Genomic DNA, 19242 nt, shown 5'->3' with positions numbered 1-19242 from the left:
TTAAGGGCAAGCACTGTAAATTCACAATAATTTACAAATAAATTTATGTGCTAGGCAACATACCCCCGCACAATTAACCCATGAAAACTAACAACAAAGGAGGCGAGAGAGCAGAAGGAAATATCTGATTCCTCCGTGATCTCCGCAGCGTCCTAGTTCCCCATGCCACATGACAACTTGACCATGTGCGCCGATTCCTACACACACAACCTGTATGACCAGGGTGGGGAAGAACTACAATTCCCTGCATGCATTTCTCTGACAAAAGGTTTCTTCTTCCGCCTTGTCCGATGCATTGTAGGAACGTTTGGGAGGGTTATTGAAAGGTTTGATCACTCTCTTCCGTTATCTATAATCCTTCCGCAGTGAAGGAGAGGAAACATAATCCCGCTCAAAAGCGTGTTGGACACGGACTTGGGTGGAGAAATCGGATTCGATTTTATTTCCTCTTCTAAAGTAACTAGTACATTAATTTGAGCTGCTTTATCCGAAATTCCTTCACTGACAAATGCTTTCAAGTGTTGGAGGAAGTGAGGTAAAGCGGTTCCGCCTGGCGGATGGAAATTATATAAGGATCTCAGCGAGGGAGCCGGCTCCTCTTTCGCCTTCTCGGTGTCGACATGGTGGGTACCGCGCGCGCGAGGCAGCGGGGTATAGAGTGCGGGCGGCGAGAAAGAGCGAGACGGGAGAGCAAACCATCGTCGTCAGGGGGGTGCGCAAGAAGGAATCCCATTTCGTGGAGGCGGGGGTGGGGACGACGCTTATTTCTGGCCTAGGTTGTTCGCGTCCCGTTTAAGGCCTTGGGTGCTGAATAACACCAGTTGTTGTTGGTTTTGTGTGTGTGTGTGTGGTGTGTGTGTTTGTTTGCCCGGGCCCGGCCCTCTCCGGCGTCCTGGGACTCCTGCAGCCAATAATGAAGCCGCCCCCCGCCTCATTTGGTCTCGGCCTTGGTGGATGGGCCTGCTGAACAGGGGCGGGGGCGCTGCCGCGCGGGCAGCCTGCTCGGAGCCCCCCCGCCCCCTCCCCCGAGGCCGGCCTGTTGGCAACTGGAGGCTCCGAAAAGATTCGGCGTTTCCCGGAAAAGCCCAGTGGGTCAATGCCGGCCTATTGCTTGTTCAAAAAAAAATTCAGATTTTAGGCGGGTGGGGGGGAGACACCGCGGTGGATCGGCAAAGACCTTTCTTTCCCTTTGCCCCAATGCCCCTGGCGCACTGCTGAAGACTCTCCTCCCTGTTCGCTGCCCTGTACTTCAGAGTTGTCGGTAGATAGGGGGGTGAGGTGGAAGGGAAGTCGGCCCCAGAGAGCCTTTCCAGGCGTGTGCCCGCCTAGAGCAAAGCGAGACCCAAGTTCAAATCCCCAAGTTCAAATCCCCGTGAAACTCGCTAGGTGACTTGGGGCCGGCCTAACCTACCTCACAGGGTTGTTGCGAGGATGGACATAAACAAGTATATTGTTCTGGGTTCCTTGGAGAAAGAGCGGGGTGTAAATGTGAATAAAGAAATAGGAGTGATGGGAGTTTGCCAGCAACAGCTGGAAGGCCAATATTATGCACCCGACCCTACAGTTAAGGTGCATCCATCTCCACTCATCGATTTAATTAGTGATCTAAAAGTGGGCTCAGTCCTGGAAAACTCCAGGTTTCTTTGCAATTGTGAATGGTGTTTCTGGTGTACATGTTTGTGTGTGTGTGTGTGTGTGTATATATATATATATATATATCCTTTCGAAGCTGAGCTACATCAATGGCATCACATTTTTTCCATTTTGAAAAGCTCTCCCTCTGTGTGTGTGTGTGTGTGTGTGTGTGTATACACACATAAACACATACATACATACAAACACACACAGAGAGCTTTTCAAAATGGAAAAAATATGATACCATTGATGTAGCTCAGCTTAGAAAGGACCACTTGCCACATGAATCCTGACCTACCTGTTGGAATATGAGAACTTTGCATAAAAACAGCAGCTGCTTCTTTCGTCCCCAGTATCTAGTTTTCAAAGATACATTCCCCTGTAATCTAGAAGTTTTAATTAGTCTTCACAGCTAATAACCATTGGGAAGACTTTTATCTGTCAGTGTGTCAAACCTTTTTTATAATAAAGTGCCAGCCATCACCACATCATGTGGCAGTGCCAGCACTCAAGAAAATCACATGCTTGGGATGTCATGATGGTTACAGCCATTAGATGTCCCTAATGTCTGGTTATCAGGTGTACTGAACATGAAAGCTTAATTTTTAGTTGTGATGTTCAGATGATTTAACAACAATAACAAATATTTATATACCGCTTTCCAACAAATGTTACCAAAGCAGTTTACACAGAGAAATAATAAATAAGATGGCTCCCTGTCCCCAAAGGGCTCACAATCTAAAAGGAAACACAAGATAGACACTGGCAACAGTCACTTGAGGTACTGTGCCGGGGGTGGATAGGGCCAGTTACTCTCCCCCGCTAAATAAGGAGAATCAACATGTTGTCTCTTTGCACAGTTAGCAGTGTTTAAGGGATTGATATTTTATTTCAGCTGTGATGAACTGCTTTCTCCTTTCTGAGATGCCGAAAAATTGAGTATAAGAATTTTTCTGTCCCCAGTGATGGGGAGAGTATGCTTGCAGAAGGTCTGCCATTGTGTACACTTTGTGTTTTTGAGGAGGCAGAATTGAAAAGGTGGTTAGCTGCTGCTATGTAGGGCATGTTAGTAGCCCGACGTTCACATATGTTTATGCTGGTCATTGAGCAACAAAGAGTGAAAGCCACACATTTTATAATGTTTCATGTCCAGCTTGACATGATTTTTGCCACAGATGATTAGGTGAGTGGTAATTGCACTTTGTGTATTGAACAATGTTCTACAATGCCTGTGTTCGTCCTGCAAGTACTTTGTCATTTCTTTCTAAACCTCTGCCCCTTTCAACAGACCAAGAAGAGAAGGAACAATGGCCGTGCCAAGAAGGGCCGGGGCCATGTCCAGCCTATCCGCTGCACTAACTGTGCCCGCTGTGTCCCCAAAGATAAGGCTATTAAGAAGTTTGTCATCCGAAACATTGTAGAGGCAGCTGCAGTCCGAGATATCTCTGAAGCAAGTGTCTTTGACTGTAAGTATTTTTTTCTACTTCTGATTTCTACTTCTGTCATTGCTTGTTCTGCAAATTTTAGGGCAGATAGTGAAAAGATGGAGAGAAGACAGTTATAGTAAAGACCATTTCATTTTATTTGGATGGGGAAGCACATACTATGTGTTTTCTTAAACTTTCCTGAAATTATTTTGCTTCATGTTTTAGGTGGTAGAATCCGGATTTAGTTCTTGCTCCTCTTCAGAATAGTCTTTAGGGGCAATGTGATCTGATACTCTTTTCCTACAGAAAACATTCTTCTAGAGAGGAGAGCTGGTCTTGTGGTAGCAAGCATGAATTGTCCCCTTTGCTAAGTAGGGTCTGCCCTGGTTTGCACTTGAATGGGAGACTGTGGCCAGAACCTAAGGGGTATACTCATGAGTCAAATGGGCCGTAACCCAAAATTTGGCTTTAAAAAAGCCAAATCTGGCAACAGAGGACTACATGTGAGAAGATATTCCCCAAAGGGGATGGGAAGAGCTTTTTTCTAAGCTCTGGGGAAAGCATCTGCATGCTTGCATGCAGAAGGTTCCAAGTTCCCTCCCTGACATCATCTCCAAGATAGGGCTAAGAGAGGCTCCTGCCTGCAACCTTGGAGAAGCCACTGCCAGTCTGTGTAGACCAGGCCTGCTCAACTTAGCCCCCCCCCCCCAGGTGTTTTTGAACGACAACTCCCATAATCCTCAGTCACAGTGACCAATACCCAGGGATTATGGAAATTGTAGGCCAACATCTGCAGGAGAGCCAAAGTTGAGCAGCCCTGGTATAGACAATACTGAGCTAGATAGACCAATGTTCTGGTGGTTCTTCAGGTACCCTGGCTTTGGGCCGTATAGCACTTTTAACAGTTAAATTCAGCATTTTGAATTTGTCTCAGAAGCAAACTGGCAACCAGTGGAACTGCTGTAGAATAGGTGTGACGCTAATGTGCTGTGTTGAGTCCATGAGCAGCAGCATCCTAGACCAGCTGAAATGTCCAAACCTCCTCCAAAGGTAGCCCCACACTAAGCATTTGGGATGTGATGAATGGGATGTGATGGGTTTATATCCTGCTCTTCCTTTTGGGAAGCTCAGAGCAGATTTCATTGGCCTCCCAGGAAACCTTTGGTATTACCTTGAGAAATGTGTGCCTAAACTTTTTCATGATGCAAATGAGTATCTGCATGTGTCTCACACTTCATGCCGCTTCCTTTCTCTTCAGCATATGTGCTGCCCAAGCTCTATGTGAAGCTTCACTATTGTGTCAGCTGTGCCATCCACAGCAAGGTGGTGAGGAACCGCTCCCGTGAAGCCCGGAAGGACCGTACCCCTCCACCTCGGTTCAGGCCTGCTGTAAGTAGACTGTCAATGTGCCTTTGCTCAGCCCAGTGAAACAGAAAAATAAGTTTGGAGAGAATACAGAGTTGTATAAAGGACTGCAGGTTATTGGGCTGAACATATAACAAATAATTGCTGCAGTACCTTTGGAACTGGAATTCCTGACTGTGATACTAAATGCAATGTACCTTTAATGCATGATGATGTAAGCACATGTGCTGAGCTGCAAACATTGTTCTTGGCCCATAACATTACATCCTCGAAAGACAAGGAGTTATTGCCTATGTGTTTTTTAATTGGTGATGCAGTTCTAGTCTGGGGCCCTGTGCGGCAGGCCATGATTTTAGACCCTGATGTGCATGAATAACCTGCAGTCCTTTATACAACTCTGTATTCTCTCCAGTGGCTGGCTGCAGGGTAGTGATTAGGATTCTCTCCATACTAAGCATACAAAAAACGAGGCAGAAAGAGAGAGTTGTCATTTGCACGTTTACTATCTAAGGCTGTATTTCTTCACTGTAAGGCCTGGGCGGCAGTGGTGGCTCCCATTAACTGTAACTACAGCTAATACACTGCACAGCCCTCCTGGCACATGTGGTGGCAACTGTTCCCACCATGCTGTGCTTGGTCCAGTGCTGGCAGGGCTCCTTTAAGGGAAATAGAATCCCAGTGTCCTCTTGGAAGGTGTGGAAGGAATGCTGGTAAGTGTATTCCTTTGCAGCACTTTCCCCATAGAACTCTAGGGTGGAAGCACTGGGAAAGACTACACTTTCCAGTGCTCCACGTGAGCCTTTGGCACTGGGGCTGCAGAGGCTCTCTTTACTTAAAGGGCCCCCCACCCAATGCTGGGGAAAGCACAGCACTGTGTGGAGGTCAGCACAGTGGGAAATGGCTCTCACATTGAAGCTTCCCCTCCCCCTCAAAATGGCCTCCACTTGAGAAATAGTGAAGGAAAAACACAGCCCATAAGGAAAGAGGCTGGGAGTAGAGCTGGAATACAGACATTTAAATGTTGAATGACCTAGCCCTGTCAACCACTGAGCCCCTCACTGAACCTGATGGGGGTCATGCACATTCACTGTCTCAGCTGGCAACTAGCTTATGTATATAGTGTCATCTATGCATGTTGTGCTGTATGTATGTATTAATAATAATAATAATAATAATAATAATAATAATAATAATAATAAATAATTCAATTTCTATACCGCCCTTCCAAAAATGGCTCATGGCGATTTACACAGAGAAATAACAAATAAATAAGATGGATCCCTGTCCCCAAAGGACTCACAATATTAAAAGAAACATAAGATAGACACCAGCAACAGTCACTGGAGGTAGAGACATCAGTGTCTAACCCGGTTTGGGATTATTTTAAAGGGCCACAACCAGTTTTGCCTCTTTCTTGCGTTGTGCAGTTACAACTCACCCATAACAAATCTGTTCCAAGATGGAAATTGAATACTTGAGCTGCTATTTTTGTTCTAGAAATCAGTAACTGCATTAGATGAATCCCCTCTTAACACATTCTTCCTTTCTTTCAGGGCGCTGCACCGAGACCACCCCCCAAGCCTATGTAAAGAGATGGTTTGAGTGATGTCAGTTTTTAATATTGACTCAATAAATACCTTTACAGATGGTATTTTCTGTGTTGAATGAGTTAGTGTGGTGCATGTGTGTGTTTAAGGGAGAGGGCAACATTAAAAACTAAATGAGAGGAGTGTGTGTTTTGTACACACACACACACACAAACAAACACAGCCAAGTCTTCTCTCCACTCTTTCCCCCTGCCTATCTTGAAATCACTTAAAGAGACAGCACAGACTTGGGCTGTTTTCATCCCTTCCTTCCCTCCAGTGTTCTCTCCAAGTCAGACTAGGGAATCTTCTCCTCTTGACCTTCACCCTGATACTTCACGTATGCAGCTCCTTCAACATCTTCTCAGAGTGGCTCAACCAGTAGGCTACCATGATGGTTCCTTTTAGTTCTTTGGGCATGCTGGAAGCTGTTGTGAAAGCAGGGAGTATAGAACTCTAAATTGAGTGTTACTGGTGGAGGATGGAGAGTGGGTTACACCTGCCAATAAAGAACTGTTGCATCTTTAATTTTTGTTTGACTACATTTATTAGGGATAGACCAAGATAAAATGGGCAGCAGTTCTGCTTAAAGCAAAAGCTTTCCTTAAACATCTAACTTAGAAGGTTAGTTGTGGTGCTCCAAGCAGCAGTCAATATGGTTAAAGATCTTGTGTGAGTAAAACAAGTCTTGGTCTTTATGGATCCAAATTATGGAAATAAGTTTGTTCAGTTTGTCAAGATAACAGTCAAACTAGTTTCCAATTAGAAAAGACCTTCAGCTAAACTGAAGAGCAGAGAAATATTTTTATTTAAGCATATTGACTGCAGAATTTTAAAACCTGCATGGTTGAAAGTACTGTTCTAATGTTTGATCAATGAAGTATTCTATCCCATGTACTTAAATAAGACTGTTTTCTATGCATCATAAAATGGATTAGAATCCATGAGCTCTGGGTTGGGTGGCTGTATCCCTGAAAAAGGATCTCAGCTTGCCCAAGACTAACAAGGTGACCAGCCTTAATCATGAGGAAGCCTGGGGGGCAGGAACCCCCCCCAAAGGAGAAGAGGTTGGGCCCCCTTTCCCCAACCTTTCTGTGAAAAGAATAGAACTTGACTGTTCAGGAATCTCTTTTGGGGGGGGGGGGCTGCCTTTCAAACCCTGCCAATAGCACCCGCACCCAAACCATTAGCATGGATGGTGCGGACACCAAGCTGGGGCATGAACCCTTAAACCTATTCCAACTGCCTGGGTCCGGCTCGGTGTACCACTGTATGCAGATCTCCTGGTATGAGGATCAGCAGGAAAGGAGACCCCCAATTTCCACCTCCCCTGGGACGGTGGTGTAACACCTGGGGGCACAGGCAGGAAATATATATATATCCACCTGGGTGGGATGGGCTGACAGGCGGCACATTTTTGCCACTTGGAGTGTTTGTGCTTGTGAACATACATGACTGTTGCTCCCTTCTTGGGGAGCAAAGCACTTCATGCCCATCCTGCCATCCTGTGCCCTTGCCCTACTGCTTGCCAGGTGGGGCAAGCAAGGGGCAGAGTGGGAATCAGGAATGCAACCTGACAGGCTGACCAGTCCAGAATGGGGTGTGGTGGCATCCCTGTAGCCTGGCACCTCTATAGCCACATAGCTGACAGGAGAGGCAGCCCTGGTTTCCCGAGAAGCTGTCAGTGAGAAGCGCCGAAACCATGGAGCAGCTTCATCCTCAAGTGGGTCTGTGCCACCGCTGCTATGATTGCAGTGTGGAAATCGGTGCGAAACCAGTGTTATAGCTGCATCAGCACTGAGACGCAACGCTTCGGTGGCAAAACGCAGTTGTTGGCAGCGAACCTTCGAGATAACCAAAGGTTCAAATTGGAGTTTGGCGAGGTAAACCAGAGGTAGCTTTCAGCCCATAACCATGGTTTCGTGTGTTCAGGTTTAATGGAATTACAACCTCAGCCACAATTAACTGTAGCCATTACGTCAGAATGCGGCCCTTGTGTGTTACACTTTGTAATACTGAAGAATTTATTCTGCCACTTACTGAATAATATACAGTAAGTGGCAGAATAAAACTAGCCACATGAAATCGATGTCATTTCAACAAAATGTAGTGTTGGAAAACACAATTTCTTCTGAAATAACCAGTTTCTGAAAGAGTAGCTTCCAGTTAAGAACTTGCATGTTTATTGAAGAGAACTGAAGGTTTCCATGAGTTGAAATAAGTGTCTCTCTACTATTTCACATTAGCTTGTTCCTCGGTCTGGTGTGTAGATATCCAAACAGATGAGTTTCTTTCACATACTGGAATCTGATGCAGATGAGAAGATTTGAGAGTTCTACATGTCAACAGTAGACAAGAATATTGCAGATCATTTTATTATCAGAAGCACTTGGGAGTAAAGGGCAGCTAAAACAATATTTTAAAACCCTTCCTTTAAAAAGCATCAAGCTCAGGTTTTCCCACAGGGGTGGGAGGTGGGGGGGAAGCCTTGTAAAATGTTTCCCCCGTGTTTCCCCTCTGTTTATGGAAAAGACTGAAATTTATCAGTGCTAAAGATTTGGAAGCTAGGGAGATGTTGCACTAATCGATGTGCAATGTATATTCCCTCTTTCAGTCTTGTACATTTCCCTGAGAAGGTTTTTCTTCTGCCAGCAGCCGTGCAACACCGTGGTGCTCTGCAACCGCAAAGCAGGGCTGTCCTTCAGGCAGGGCAAGCTGGGTGACCGCCTGGGCTCTGCTCTTGTTGCTGCCATGAAAAGTAACTGGAGGCTCCCCCCCTGCCCCCTTACTGGCTGATTTGCCCCCGGCCCCGCACCCTGCCAGGGCTCCCTAAGGAAACCCCTGCTGCAAAGAGTCTATCCAAACAAGTGTTGCTGTGGAATTTTACCCAATAATTACAAACAAGCCCCCGCCCCCGTCGGAGAACAGCAAAAATATCAAGACTAACTGAGCAGCTGAAATAATCCACAGAGAAAAGAATAGCAAATCCACTCACATTAAAATTAATCACAGTGCCCCAAAGCCCTCTGAAAATCAAGTGCCTTTACTAGATAACTTGAAAGGCAGCAAAAATGGAAGTGGGTTTTCCATAACTCCAGTGCCATAGTCGAAACAGCCATGTCCCAGGCACCACACTGTATAAGGGAGGAGCCTACTTGAAGCCAAGTCTAGGATTTCCCAGACAGCATTATATTGCATGGTTTTTTGTGTGGGTTTTTTTTTATTTAAGCAGAAGTTACACATTTGCAAGCCCTGGCCAGCAGATGGTGCAGTGAACAGAGAACAGAAGGTCCTGCACTAGGAAAAAAAGTGAGATGCCCGGAGAGACCATGGAAGTATCTGGGAAGCATATGGCCTGAGCATTACCTGAGAAAAGGTAAGAAAATATCACGGAAACTTTTGAAAGCATGCCTTATACCGATATAATGTATAATATATATACAGTCCTTATAACGCAGTCCAGAAAAGCCCTCTGAGGAAGATCTTAATTTATGGGTATACTATGTTCATATTTATTTAGTTAGTTAGTTGACATATTTACATTACACCCATTACCGAAGTCTCCAGGTGGTTTACAACAATAAAACAAACCCAGAAATGTTTAAAACAATTAAAACATATAAAAAGTTCAATTTATTTATTTAGTATTAATCATCATCATCATCATCATCATCATCATCATCATCTACAAATTGAAATTGAAAGGCTGTGGCAGAAAAAGACCAAAATAATCCCAGTGGTAATTGGCGCCCTGGGTGCAGTTCCAAAAGACCTTGAAGAGCACCTCAGCACCAAAGGGGCCACAGAAATCACCATCAGCCAATTACAAAAAGCAGCTTTACTGGGAACAGCCTATATTCTGCGACGATATCTATAACAATTGACAATAAAATTCAGCCATCCCAGGTCCTTGGGAAGGACTCGATGTCTGGATAAAACAAACCAGTCAATAACACCTGTCTGACGGTGTAAACAAGAAATAATAATAATTCGATTTCTATACCGCCCTTTCAAAAATGGCTCAGGGTGGTTTACACAGAGAAATAACAAAGAAATAAATTAAATAACAAATAAATTAAAATAGCTGCCCATAAAAACCACTATATTGCTAGAAAGCTTGGCTGAAGAGATGTGTCTTCAGCTGTTTCCTACAGGTCAACAGGGATGGAGCAGCTCTCATTTCAGCAGGAAGTGAGTTCCACAGCTCTGGGGCAACTACAGAGAATCCTTGCCTTCTCTGTAGAATATGGGAGAAGACAGTTCTTGAGGTACCTCTGTATCTCTGGACCATTTAGGACTTTACATGTCAAAAACAGCATGTTGAGCTCAGTCTGAAGACATATTTAACCTGTGCCTTGACTATAGTGTTGATCAGGAGGTCTGACAAAAATGTAGTGTTCAGTTATGACCAACATGCCCCCCTCAACTTCTTATGAACAGTAAAGAGAAATAAATATGTCTTGTGGATCCTATAGCAGGCACTTAAGGCTTTGTTTTTCTCCAATTTGTAAGTTTCTAAAAACTGAACAAGGAAGGGTGAGCTCTAAATAAACCTATATAACTACTGCAAAGAAAAATGAAATTACTGTAGGCAAAGACTGTTTTCATGACCTAACTTGCCACAATACTTGCATTCACTATATGTTTTAATGTCTTTCCAAAATATATGGTCACAGATCCAGGCTTTCATAGTAACAGAATCAGGTTCCTATTTGGTTTGTGCTTGATCCATGCACAAGCCAACAGAAAGTGGTCAGTAGTGGTCAGGTTTTATATCGGATCACCAGTCACAGCAGCATTACTCATGGGCGTAGTGTCCATTATGCGAACGGGTTCAAAGAACTTGGGCTGCCACATTCCAGGGGCTGTACCTGGTGCACCAGCCACATCCCTGTGTCTGACGTCAGATGCATGGGGCATGGCTGGGGTGGTGGGGGCCAGCGACGGAAGCCTGGAGAAGAGCTGCTGATGTCCTTGCTACGCCACTGGGGTTATCCGGTGTCTGCATTGAACGACAGTAGGCCTCTTGCAAATATACTTTATAGTTATTTATGTGGTATAAAAGCTCTGTGCTTCTAAATAGTTCCTGTTATTCCACAACAAATATGTGTTTATTATAATACTATTCCACTATTCTGAACAGTCAGAATGTATAAATAGTTCAGCATAGGGATAGCAGAAATTTATGAAAAGTCAATGAGACTGCAACATTTTGGCAGGAAGACTAGTGACTGGCCCAATTGCGACCACCAGAGTTAGAAATTAGATTGTTGGTAAGGGAAGTAACCTGCCTAGAGAGCAGGAGGCTGTTGGCTTGAATACCTGCTGGTGTGTTTCCCAGACTATGGGAAACTCCTATATCAGGCAGCAGTGACGTAAGAAGATGCTGAAAAGCATTATCTCATAATGCATGGGGGGAGGCAATGGTAAACCCCTCCTGTATTCCACCAAGTAAACCACATGGTTCTGTGGTCACCAGGAGTCGACACACTGCCTCAACGGCACAACAAACAAACAACCAAGGCAACTGTAAAAGGAAATTAGAACTGAAACCAGTCTCATTTGAGGAAAACAAGATAGGAAAGACACACAGTCTGTAGCAGCAAAAATAAAAACATGGTTATCTCTCTGAAAGTTATTGCCACGTTATATTATGTGACTTACTCCTGCTGAAATGCAGAGGCAGTACTGCCAAAGACTGAACGAAAAAAACTGTTATGAAGAGGTTAAAAAAAGGATTGTGGATGCAAGACAACTAATATGAAAATGATAGCCAACATCCAGACGAACACAGTGCTGGTGCTCTAATGCTGCACGGACATCACATGGCAGGAGCAATATCTGTCAACCTCTCTTTCCCTCTGAAGCCCTTTGTCCCTCTCAACAATATTTCCCTGAACATCATGCAGTCTTCATATTTTCCAGAGGCACAGCAGGTTTTAGAGGCTATGAGAGCTTGGCAAAATCGCTTCTCTCATGCAACACACATGCTGCATTTGAGCACCAGTGCTGCGTTAGTCTGGATATTGGCCACTGTCTATGCATTTCATCCGTCCAGTGAAATCATGAATTACTGAATACAGTTTGTACTCTTCTTGTTCTCAGAGAACAAAATATGCCTGTATCTGGTTCTAATCTAGTTACCATTTTTTAACATCTAGCATGACCCCGGTGTGAACTAATACAGCACACCAGTTTTCCTAGTGCAATATCTCAAAGTAAATATATATTTTAATGTTATTAAATATTGGTTCTAATAAATAGATATAGATGGTTCAGGGCTTACATGCTTTACTTTCTATTAATGATTTGCCTAGATGGTTAACAAGGAACACACTTCAACCCACAGGCGTAGTGAGGCTGAAATGGGCCCTGGAATAAGAAGTAAAGATGGGCTCCTGCAAAAATAGTCCTCCCATATCTTTGCTAGAAGAACTATATGGACATAATTAAAAAACAAAACATTCTTCACAAGTCCTTTCTCTCCTATGTAAATAATCTCTCACACATTCCTCACACTCCAGTCAGGAACCAATAGCTTACCATTACGTCAGGGAGGTGGGGAGGGGAGAATGGAGTAGGATGTTTCCCAGCCAGTGGCGGCAGGGTGAGGGACTCCATAATTGTCCCCTGGACATTTGTCTCCCCTCCCCCCCGCATTTAATTACAGTTATGTCCCTGCTACTACCTGATTCTGTTACTGATGTGTGTGCTTTTCTTCTGATTAAATTGAAATATGCAGAGAAAAACCATTTCATGCAAACCACTCACAGTTGGCCTCTAAGTGTAGTTTACAGGGGGGGAGGGAATTGTCCAAGATTGTGCATGGGGCTGAATTTGCATATAATTGTACTAAATGCAGAAAAGGATGTCCACAAATTACTTATGTATTTTGCAAATTTCAAACATTATCTATAATATTTAAGGATTTTGTTTTTTAAAAAATGCCTTATAGCAGATGTTCTTTTGCCCCTAGGTCTATGTATAATATTAACTTGAAAATTTACTTATGGCTACAGTCATTGAAAAAACAGTAAGGGGCCTGGTTCCATAATGGCCAGCCAACTACAAACCATTTCCATTGAAAGAGTTTTTCTAATATTCTGATAGTAGGCTTGCAAATTATAAAATTATAAATTATAAAAGAGCCCCTGGTGGTGCAGTGGTAAAACTGCCGCCCTGTAACTAGAAGGTTACAAGTTCGATCCTGACCAAGGGCTCAAGGTTGACTCAGCCTTCCATCCTCCCGAGGTCGGTAAAATGAGTACCCAGAATGTTGGGGGCAATATGCTAAATCATTGTAAACCGCTTAGAGAGCTTCCAGCTATAGAGCGGTATATAAATGTAAGTGCTATTGCTATTGCTATAAAGAGTAGGGTTGTGTTCTCACTTCTTAAATGCGGCCTTTGGGTTGTGCCCTAAAGAAGTTAGGATTCCGAAGCTGCACTGAAATTAGGTCTCACTGATTTCAGTGGGGCTTCCTCCTGACTACCTCTCTTAGGAAACAGCCCTTTGGGAACCCCAGCAGGGGGCTGGGCCTGCAGCAGAAGGGACTGCAAGCCGCCGCAGCACAAGTGCAGGGAGCTGGATGCCTGGGCTGCCTGGGTCACCTTCCAGACCCGGTAGCCTGTGCATGCGTCCCATGTTGCTATAGGCTAGCTTGCTCTCCAAGCTGCAAACCACCAGGTCTGGCCACAGGTTGCTTTGCCCACAACAGCCCAGTCAGTCAGGTGAACAACGCTATTGACTATTGTGGCTAGCAGAGCGCCCGCCCGCCAGCATCCATGAGCTCCGCTTTTCTCCTGACGTTATCTCTGATCTCATTTCCTCCCACTCTTCTCCTGACTGCCACCATTGTTTTGGGCGCCCACTCCTGAATCTCTGCCATCTTCCCCCTCCCTCCGGATCATGTGCTGTGACAGGATGACCTTGCTGGTGATGGGACTTCCCATGCTGTACTCTCTCTCTCTCCTGCCAGAGATCCGAGGGTGCCACAAGAACGGCCCCACAGTTCCATCCCTTTGCACGGACACTGTGCCAGCAGGGACAGATTTACCCTGGCATCCCCCTCTCTCCTTTGATGAATCCACCAATCATAATGCCACCCTGTCTTTCTGAACATCCAATTTTGGAGAAAGCTGACCAAAAAAACCTGGCCCCTCTGGCACCCTCCACAGAGCATGGTGCTCCTAGGCCGGAGCTTGTGAGGGCTACTGGGAAGTCTATCTCTGCATGCCAATGAATGGCCTCAGGTACCAGTGATATGGGCTGACCTTTTCTTTCTAAAAAGCTATTTTCAGAAACTAGAAGAAATTGTTACTGGCAATATAGAGTGTTTATTTCTAGTTAACCTAAGCAACACATCTTAAGTTGCCTGCATAGAAAGCTGTGCCTGTCAGCTTGCTTATAGACTGCTGACGCCGCCTTAATCGCTTTCCCACTGCACTTTCCATAGCCTATTCACGTTCCCTTGTTACTTCCATGCCTTTTGTAACAATCAAAGAAGATGCTGAACCTTTCCCAGGGCCCAGTGATTGGGCAGGAATGGCTAATTTAGAGATAAGAGTTTAACCTAGAAGAGGCGCCTGCATACATATGTTACTTCTAAGACTCTTTTGTAATGCTGAAAGGATGCTATTGTAATGCGCTGTTGGTCAGCCTAGCCGGGTTGGTGCTATTGCTTGAGATTGCCATTTTGTGTCTGTAGCCTATAAAAGGCTGATGCAAAGACCATTTTAGGCTGCTCTGTATTTCTGGGAACCTATTCCTCAGAGCCGTACTTTCTTTACTTTGCAAGGTAAACTAAGTTTTCTTTAAGAAACCTGTCTCCTCTGGTGTTTGAATAATTGGGCATTACCTGATAACTGGTCTTGTGGTAGCAAGCATGACTTGTCCCCTTAGCTAAGCAGGGTCTGCCCTGGTTGCATATGAATGGGAGACTAGATGTGTGAGCACTGGAAGAGATTCCCCTCAGGGGATGAAGCTGCTCTGGGAAGAGCAGAAGGTTCCAAGTTCCCTCCCTGGCTTCTCCAAGATAGGGCTGAGAGAGAGATTCCTGCCTGCAACCTTGGAGAAGCCGCTGCCAGTCTGTGAAGACAATACTGAGTTAGATAGACCAATGGTCTGACTCAGTATATGGCAGCTTCCTATGTTCCTATGTTCCAGAACAACTGCAAACTGAGAGCAGTTGGGAAATAGAATCTAACTAGCTTACCTTACACAGAGCATCTGCAAGCTAGTACTTGATGCCCCCCACCCCCTGCCACAGCCCCCGTCACCTCAGAGATCTCTCCAGCCTCACCTGAGCTGCTCTCCTGCTCCTCCTCCTCCATCCCTTTACTCCATCCCCCTCACCCCTCGGTTGCAGCTTAAGAGTTGCTGGTGCCTATTGGCCAAGCTGCAGCTCCCTATCCTCACAGACCTCCCCACCCTCACCTGAGTCCCGCTCCTGCTCCTCCCCACAGCAGCAGTGGTTGACCGGGCCCTTCCTTGCTTCCGCCACGGCCTCTCATTCCACGGCCGCTCGTTCCCCCTCAGGCCGCTGACAGGCCCAGACCCACCCCTTGCCTGCCTGTCACCCTCCGCTAATGGCCTCGGTATCCCCAAACAGCAGCAGTGGTTGACTGGGCCCTTCCCTGCTGCCAATAGGCACCGCTATGGCTGCTCGTTCCCCTCAGGTGGCTGACAGGCTCAGGCCCATCCCTCGCCCTTCCTTCTTTCTCTCTTCCCATCCCTTCTTTCTCTCTCTCCTCCACTCGCTCTTCCCCCCTCTCTCTCTCCTCCCTCCCTTCCTCCCTTCCTGAGTTAACAGATCTTGTTCATCTTGTTTCCTCATCTAATGCACACAGTGGCAGCCTCTTTCTCCTGAAGGGACCCTTTCCTCCCTCATGATCCTCTCTTTGCAGACCCCTGCCCACTATCTATCTATCTATCTATCTATCTATCTAGAGAGAGAATTCATTTCAACTGACCTTAACCATCACAGACTCCTCCACCCTATGGATTTCCTCCTTATCTGCTTATGGAATCCCCGCTGCCCAATCACCATGGTGCGACTGCTCTCACAGGCTCCTCCCTCCATCTTCACATGGAATCTGCAGGCGTGGTTCCAGAACACACGGCTTGTGCATCCACATGACTGGTGCCTTCACGAGCCGTGCGGCATTCTGGATACTAGGGAAACACTGCCCGGTCTCCAGAAATCCCACAACCTGGCATTGGAGTAAGAGGGCATGTGCCTTCTTACCTCATTAAACGCTCAGGAGGAAACCCCAGGTTACCCGGCATGGCAGCGCCAGGATCGGCCCCGATCCCAGCATTTCACACAAGCAGCCATACCCAGGTAGGGCTGCACAAGCCTGGGTAATGTTGCTCGTGTGAACAGCCTGCTTGTGTTTCTGGCTGCCTGGTTTAGATTTATAGCGACTGCCAAACATGGGCTCTGTGTGCCTTGTGTGTGTTTGAGAAGAAATGCTCTACTGACCCTGTCCCTGGTTGTTTCAGTTCTCTGTACAATGTGTAGAGACCACCAGACCTAGCTCATTACTTTTGGGCCTGTAAATCCTACCAGCAGCGCTGTGGCTTCCTGGATAATATACTTATTGTTGAGGGCTGCGAGGAGAAACATTAAAACCCTCATACAGCAGAGGATTCTCTGGTGGTAGAGAAGTTCAACTCAAAAGATTTTCTGGAGACATTAGGTTGAGTTAAAAACAAACAAACAAAGATTAATTAAGAAACTAAAACATCACATACTAAGAGAGAACCGCTGAACAACGTACTCAGACAGGGTACTAGCCTTCACCAACAAATGAACAGTTCTAACTGACCAAGTCAGACCTATTAACATCACATCGTGCTTCTAGTGGCCAGAAGAAGTTACTGTGGTGCTAAGAGCCATGCTTTTTGGGATTCTCATTTCTAACACTTATATGGTGCTTTGCCCCTCCCCTCTCTGCTTAAAGGAATAAGGTCTCCTGGGCTTGTAGTTCTTGAGTGAGCATGTCACAGAGAAAAGCATACATCCCCCTGATTCTGAAACGACAAGCCCTAGAATTAACTCCACAAGTGCTCTCTCTCTGTCCCTCCATCCCTCCCTCCTACAGAAGGGCACTGGGCTAGCCAGCAACTCACTATTCAGGATGTTGCTGCTTCTGATTGGCTCCAGCAAATCTCACGGCAGAGATGGTAATAAATATCCTCAAGAATAACGTACAGTTTATTCCTAGGATCCCCACACACCCCCACTAATAGGGTTGCAGTCTGGGCCAGGCCAGCTTGGGTCTCTGAGCCCTGGTAAAGTTCACACACACCCCCGCTGCCCCACTGCCTCCCACATGCTTGGACCATGTTAGCCTCAAAGTATTGTTGGGAAGATAAAGTGGAATAATGCCATATATGCTACCCTGAGCACTGTGCAGAAGGGCAGGATAGACATGCAAACAATAATAATGCAATGTAAATTTATTTGGAAAACCCAGGGAATTCCTTACCTCCTTGGGATGCTGATAGGAAACTGAAATAAGCATTCTAAAATGACACTAACCTGACTCTTTAGAACGATGTTCCCATGAAGAAACCCTGTAAAGGGTCTATATGACCCAGATACCATCCCATTCCATCTTCCTATGGGGAGAGGAACAGTCTTGCACCCAGTGGCAGGGGCGTATCTAGCGTAGGGCAGGCAGGGCATGTGCCCCGGGCACCACTTGAAGGGGGTCACCATTTTGTAAAATTAAATTTTTTTTAAAAATGGCTGCCAAAAACAAAATGGCCACCGCACATGCTCAAATGGCCTCTGTGAGGCCCTAGGCCATGCCAAGCCTTGCAGAGGCCATTTGAGCATGCACGGTAGCCATTTTGTTTTCAGTGGCTATTTTTTTTTTTAAGATTATTTTTAAAAATGGCCACCGCACATGCTCAAATTGTCCCTGCGAGACCCTAGAGGCCAGCGGGGGGAGGGGAAACCTTTGCAACGCCCCCATGCCCCCACAGCCTTTAGAAAGCCCCCTGAAGGGGCTACAGGTAAAATGGGTTTTTTAAAAAAAATGATATAAGACACTGTACACATATTCAGATTGGCACTATGTACAGAGAACCAGGGCTTGTGAATACTTAGCTGAAACTTATGAGCTAGGACTGTATTCATTTGCTCTTACTTTGCTTCTTGTGATAAGTGAGTTAAATGTGATGTCTTACTAATATGGCTATTAATGGTGAGTTTGTCTTTGAATCAGTGCGAAATCCTTAGTATTAAGGCCCACTGGGAGTTTCTTGCTCTCTTTCTCTCATTTTAACTGTCTTCCTGAAATACTAGAATATATTCCAAGCAGTGACACAGTTTACTCTGTATATCCTTTAATTATTTTCAGAGTATCTGGGAAAAGTAATTCTCCATTTAATTTTAAAACTTATGTAATAGTGATGCTACAATGCATAGTAGAGAATTAGACAGGCACTTCTGTTTAGTTTTCCAAGTACACCTCCACATAGTATTTGTGTATTTCATGAGCCCCAGCATACTGACATTTGTAGTTTTCCAGCATTTTTTGGTCTGGCTACATCCACTGTTAAATAGTTTTTGAAATATTAAAAGATTAATGAGCTTGACTTGCATTTTTCAGCTGATATTATGGTAAAGTTATCTGAAAGTTGGGTGTCAGATGTTTGGACAAGGGGCGCAATTTCAGTGCTTGCCCTGGGCGCTATTTTCCCTAGATACGCCTCTGCCCAGTGGCCATACAAACTCCAGTTACAAAACCCACAGATTTGCCCAAACAGGCCAAAATAGTGAGGGGAAAACAAAACCTTTGAAATATGCTGTGTGAATGTACAACAAGAGCATATGAGTAACAAACAGTCGGGAGAACATTATGCACTCTACCCACCCTATGATCTGTTGATATCCATACTTCGCCCCATTTTATTATTATTATTTATTTACACAGTCAGACAGGTGTTATTGACTGGTTTGTTTTATCCAGACATCGAGTCCTTCCCAAGGACCTGGGATGGCTGAATTTTATTATCAATGTTGTTGCTGTTATTACAGATATCGTCGCAGAATATGGGCTGTTCCCAGTAAAGCTGCTTTTTGTAATTGGCTGATGGTGATTTCTGTGGCCCCTATGGTGTTGAGGTGCTCTTCAAGTTGTTTTGGAATTGCACCTAGGGTGCCAATTACCACTGGGATTATTTTCGTCTTTTTCTACCACAGCCTTTCAATTTCA

The 19242-nt window shown here is 45.2% G+C and overlaps 1 protein-coding gene and 1 long non-coding RNA gene across 7 annotated transcripts in view; one reads left to right on the top strand and one right to left on the bottom strand.

Annotated features, from left to right (window-relative positions):
* Positions 1-437: 437 nt before the first annotated feature.
* RPS26 (ribosomal protein S26) lies at positions 438-6078 on the top strand. Of its 2 annotated transcripts, none has more exons than XM_053303765.1 (4): positions 438-712; positions 2924-3101; positions 4321-4451; positions 5981-6078. In XM_053303765.1, exons 1-4 carry the CDS (start codon positions 509-511, stop codon positions 6014-6016), a joined length of 549 nt encoding a protein of 182 aa, XP_053159740.1. In that variant the 5' UTR covers positions 438-508; the 3' UTR covers positions 6017-6078. The 2 variants fall into 2 exon arrangements, with proteins under 2 accessions (XP_053159740.1, XP_053159741.1); XM_053303766.1 differs by having other exon boundaries at positions 487-623.
* Positions 6079-8173: 2095 nt separating this feature from the next.
* The window catches only part of LOC128345327 (uncharacterized), a 39654-nt gene continuing 28585 nt past the window's right edge, over positions 8174-19242 (bottom strand). For 3 of the 5 annotated variants that reach the window (XR_008316381.1, XR_008316380.1, XR_008316377.1), the window contains one exon: positions 8174-8348. This is a non-coding gene — a long non-coding RNA (uncharacterized LOC128345327). The remainder of the gene's footprint in view (positions 8349-19242) is intronic. The other 2 variants (XR_008316382.1, XR_008316378.1) reach the window with 1 other exon arrangement.

This window comes from Hemicordylus capensis, chromosome 2, assembly GCF_027244095.1.
Source record: "Hemicordylus capensis ecotype Gifberg chromosome 2, rHemCap1.1.pri, whole genome shotgun sequence".
NCBI classification, from domain to species: Eukaryota; Metazoa; Chordata; class Lepidosauria; order Squamata; family Cordylidae; genus Hemicordylus; species Hemicordylus capensis.
This window is presented reverse-complemented; position numbering and strand designations above follow the sequence as displayed.

Excerpts from the sequence above, each read along its gene's own strand:
- RPS26 (XM_053303765.1), top strand. The coding sequence starts at position 509 with ATGCTTTCAAGTGTTGGAGGAAGTGAGGTAAAGCGGTTCCGCCTGGCG. Across the intron at positions 3,102-4,320 it reads TGAAGCAAGTGTCTTTGACT|CATATGTGCTGCCCAAGCTC; the intron begins GTAAGTATTTTT and ends CTTTCTCTTCAG. Across the intron at positions 4,452-5,980 it reads CACCTCGGTTCAGGCCTGCT|GGCGCTGCACCGAGACCACC; the intron begins GTAAGTAGACTG and ends CCTTTCTTTCAG.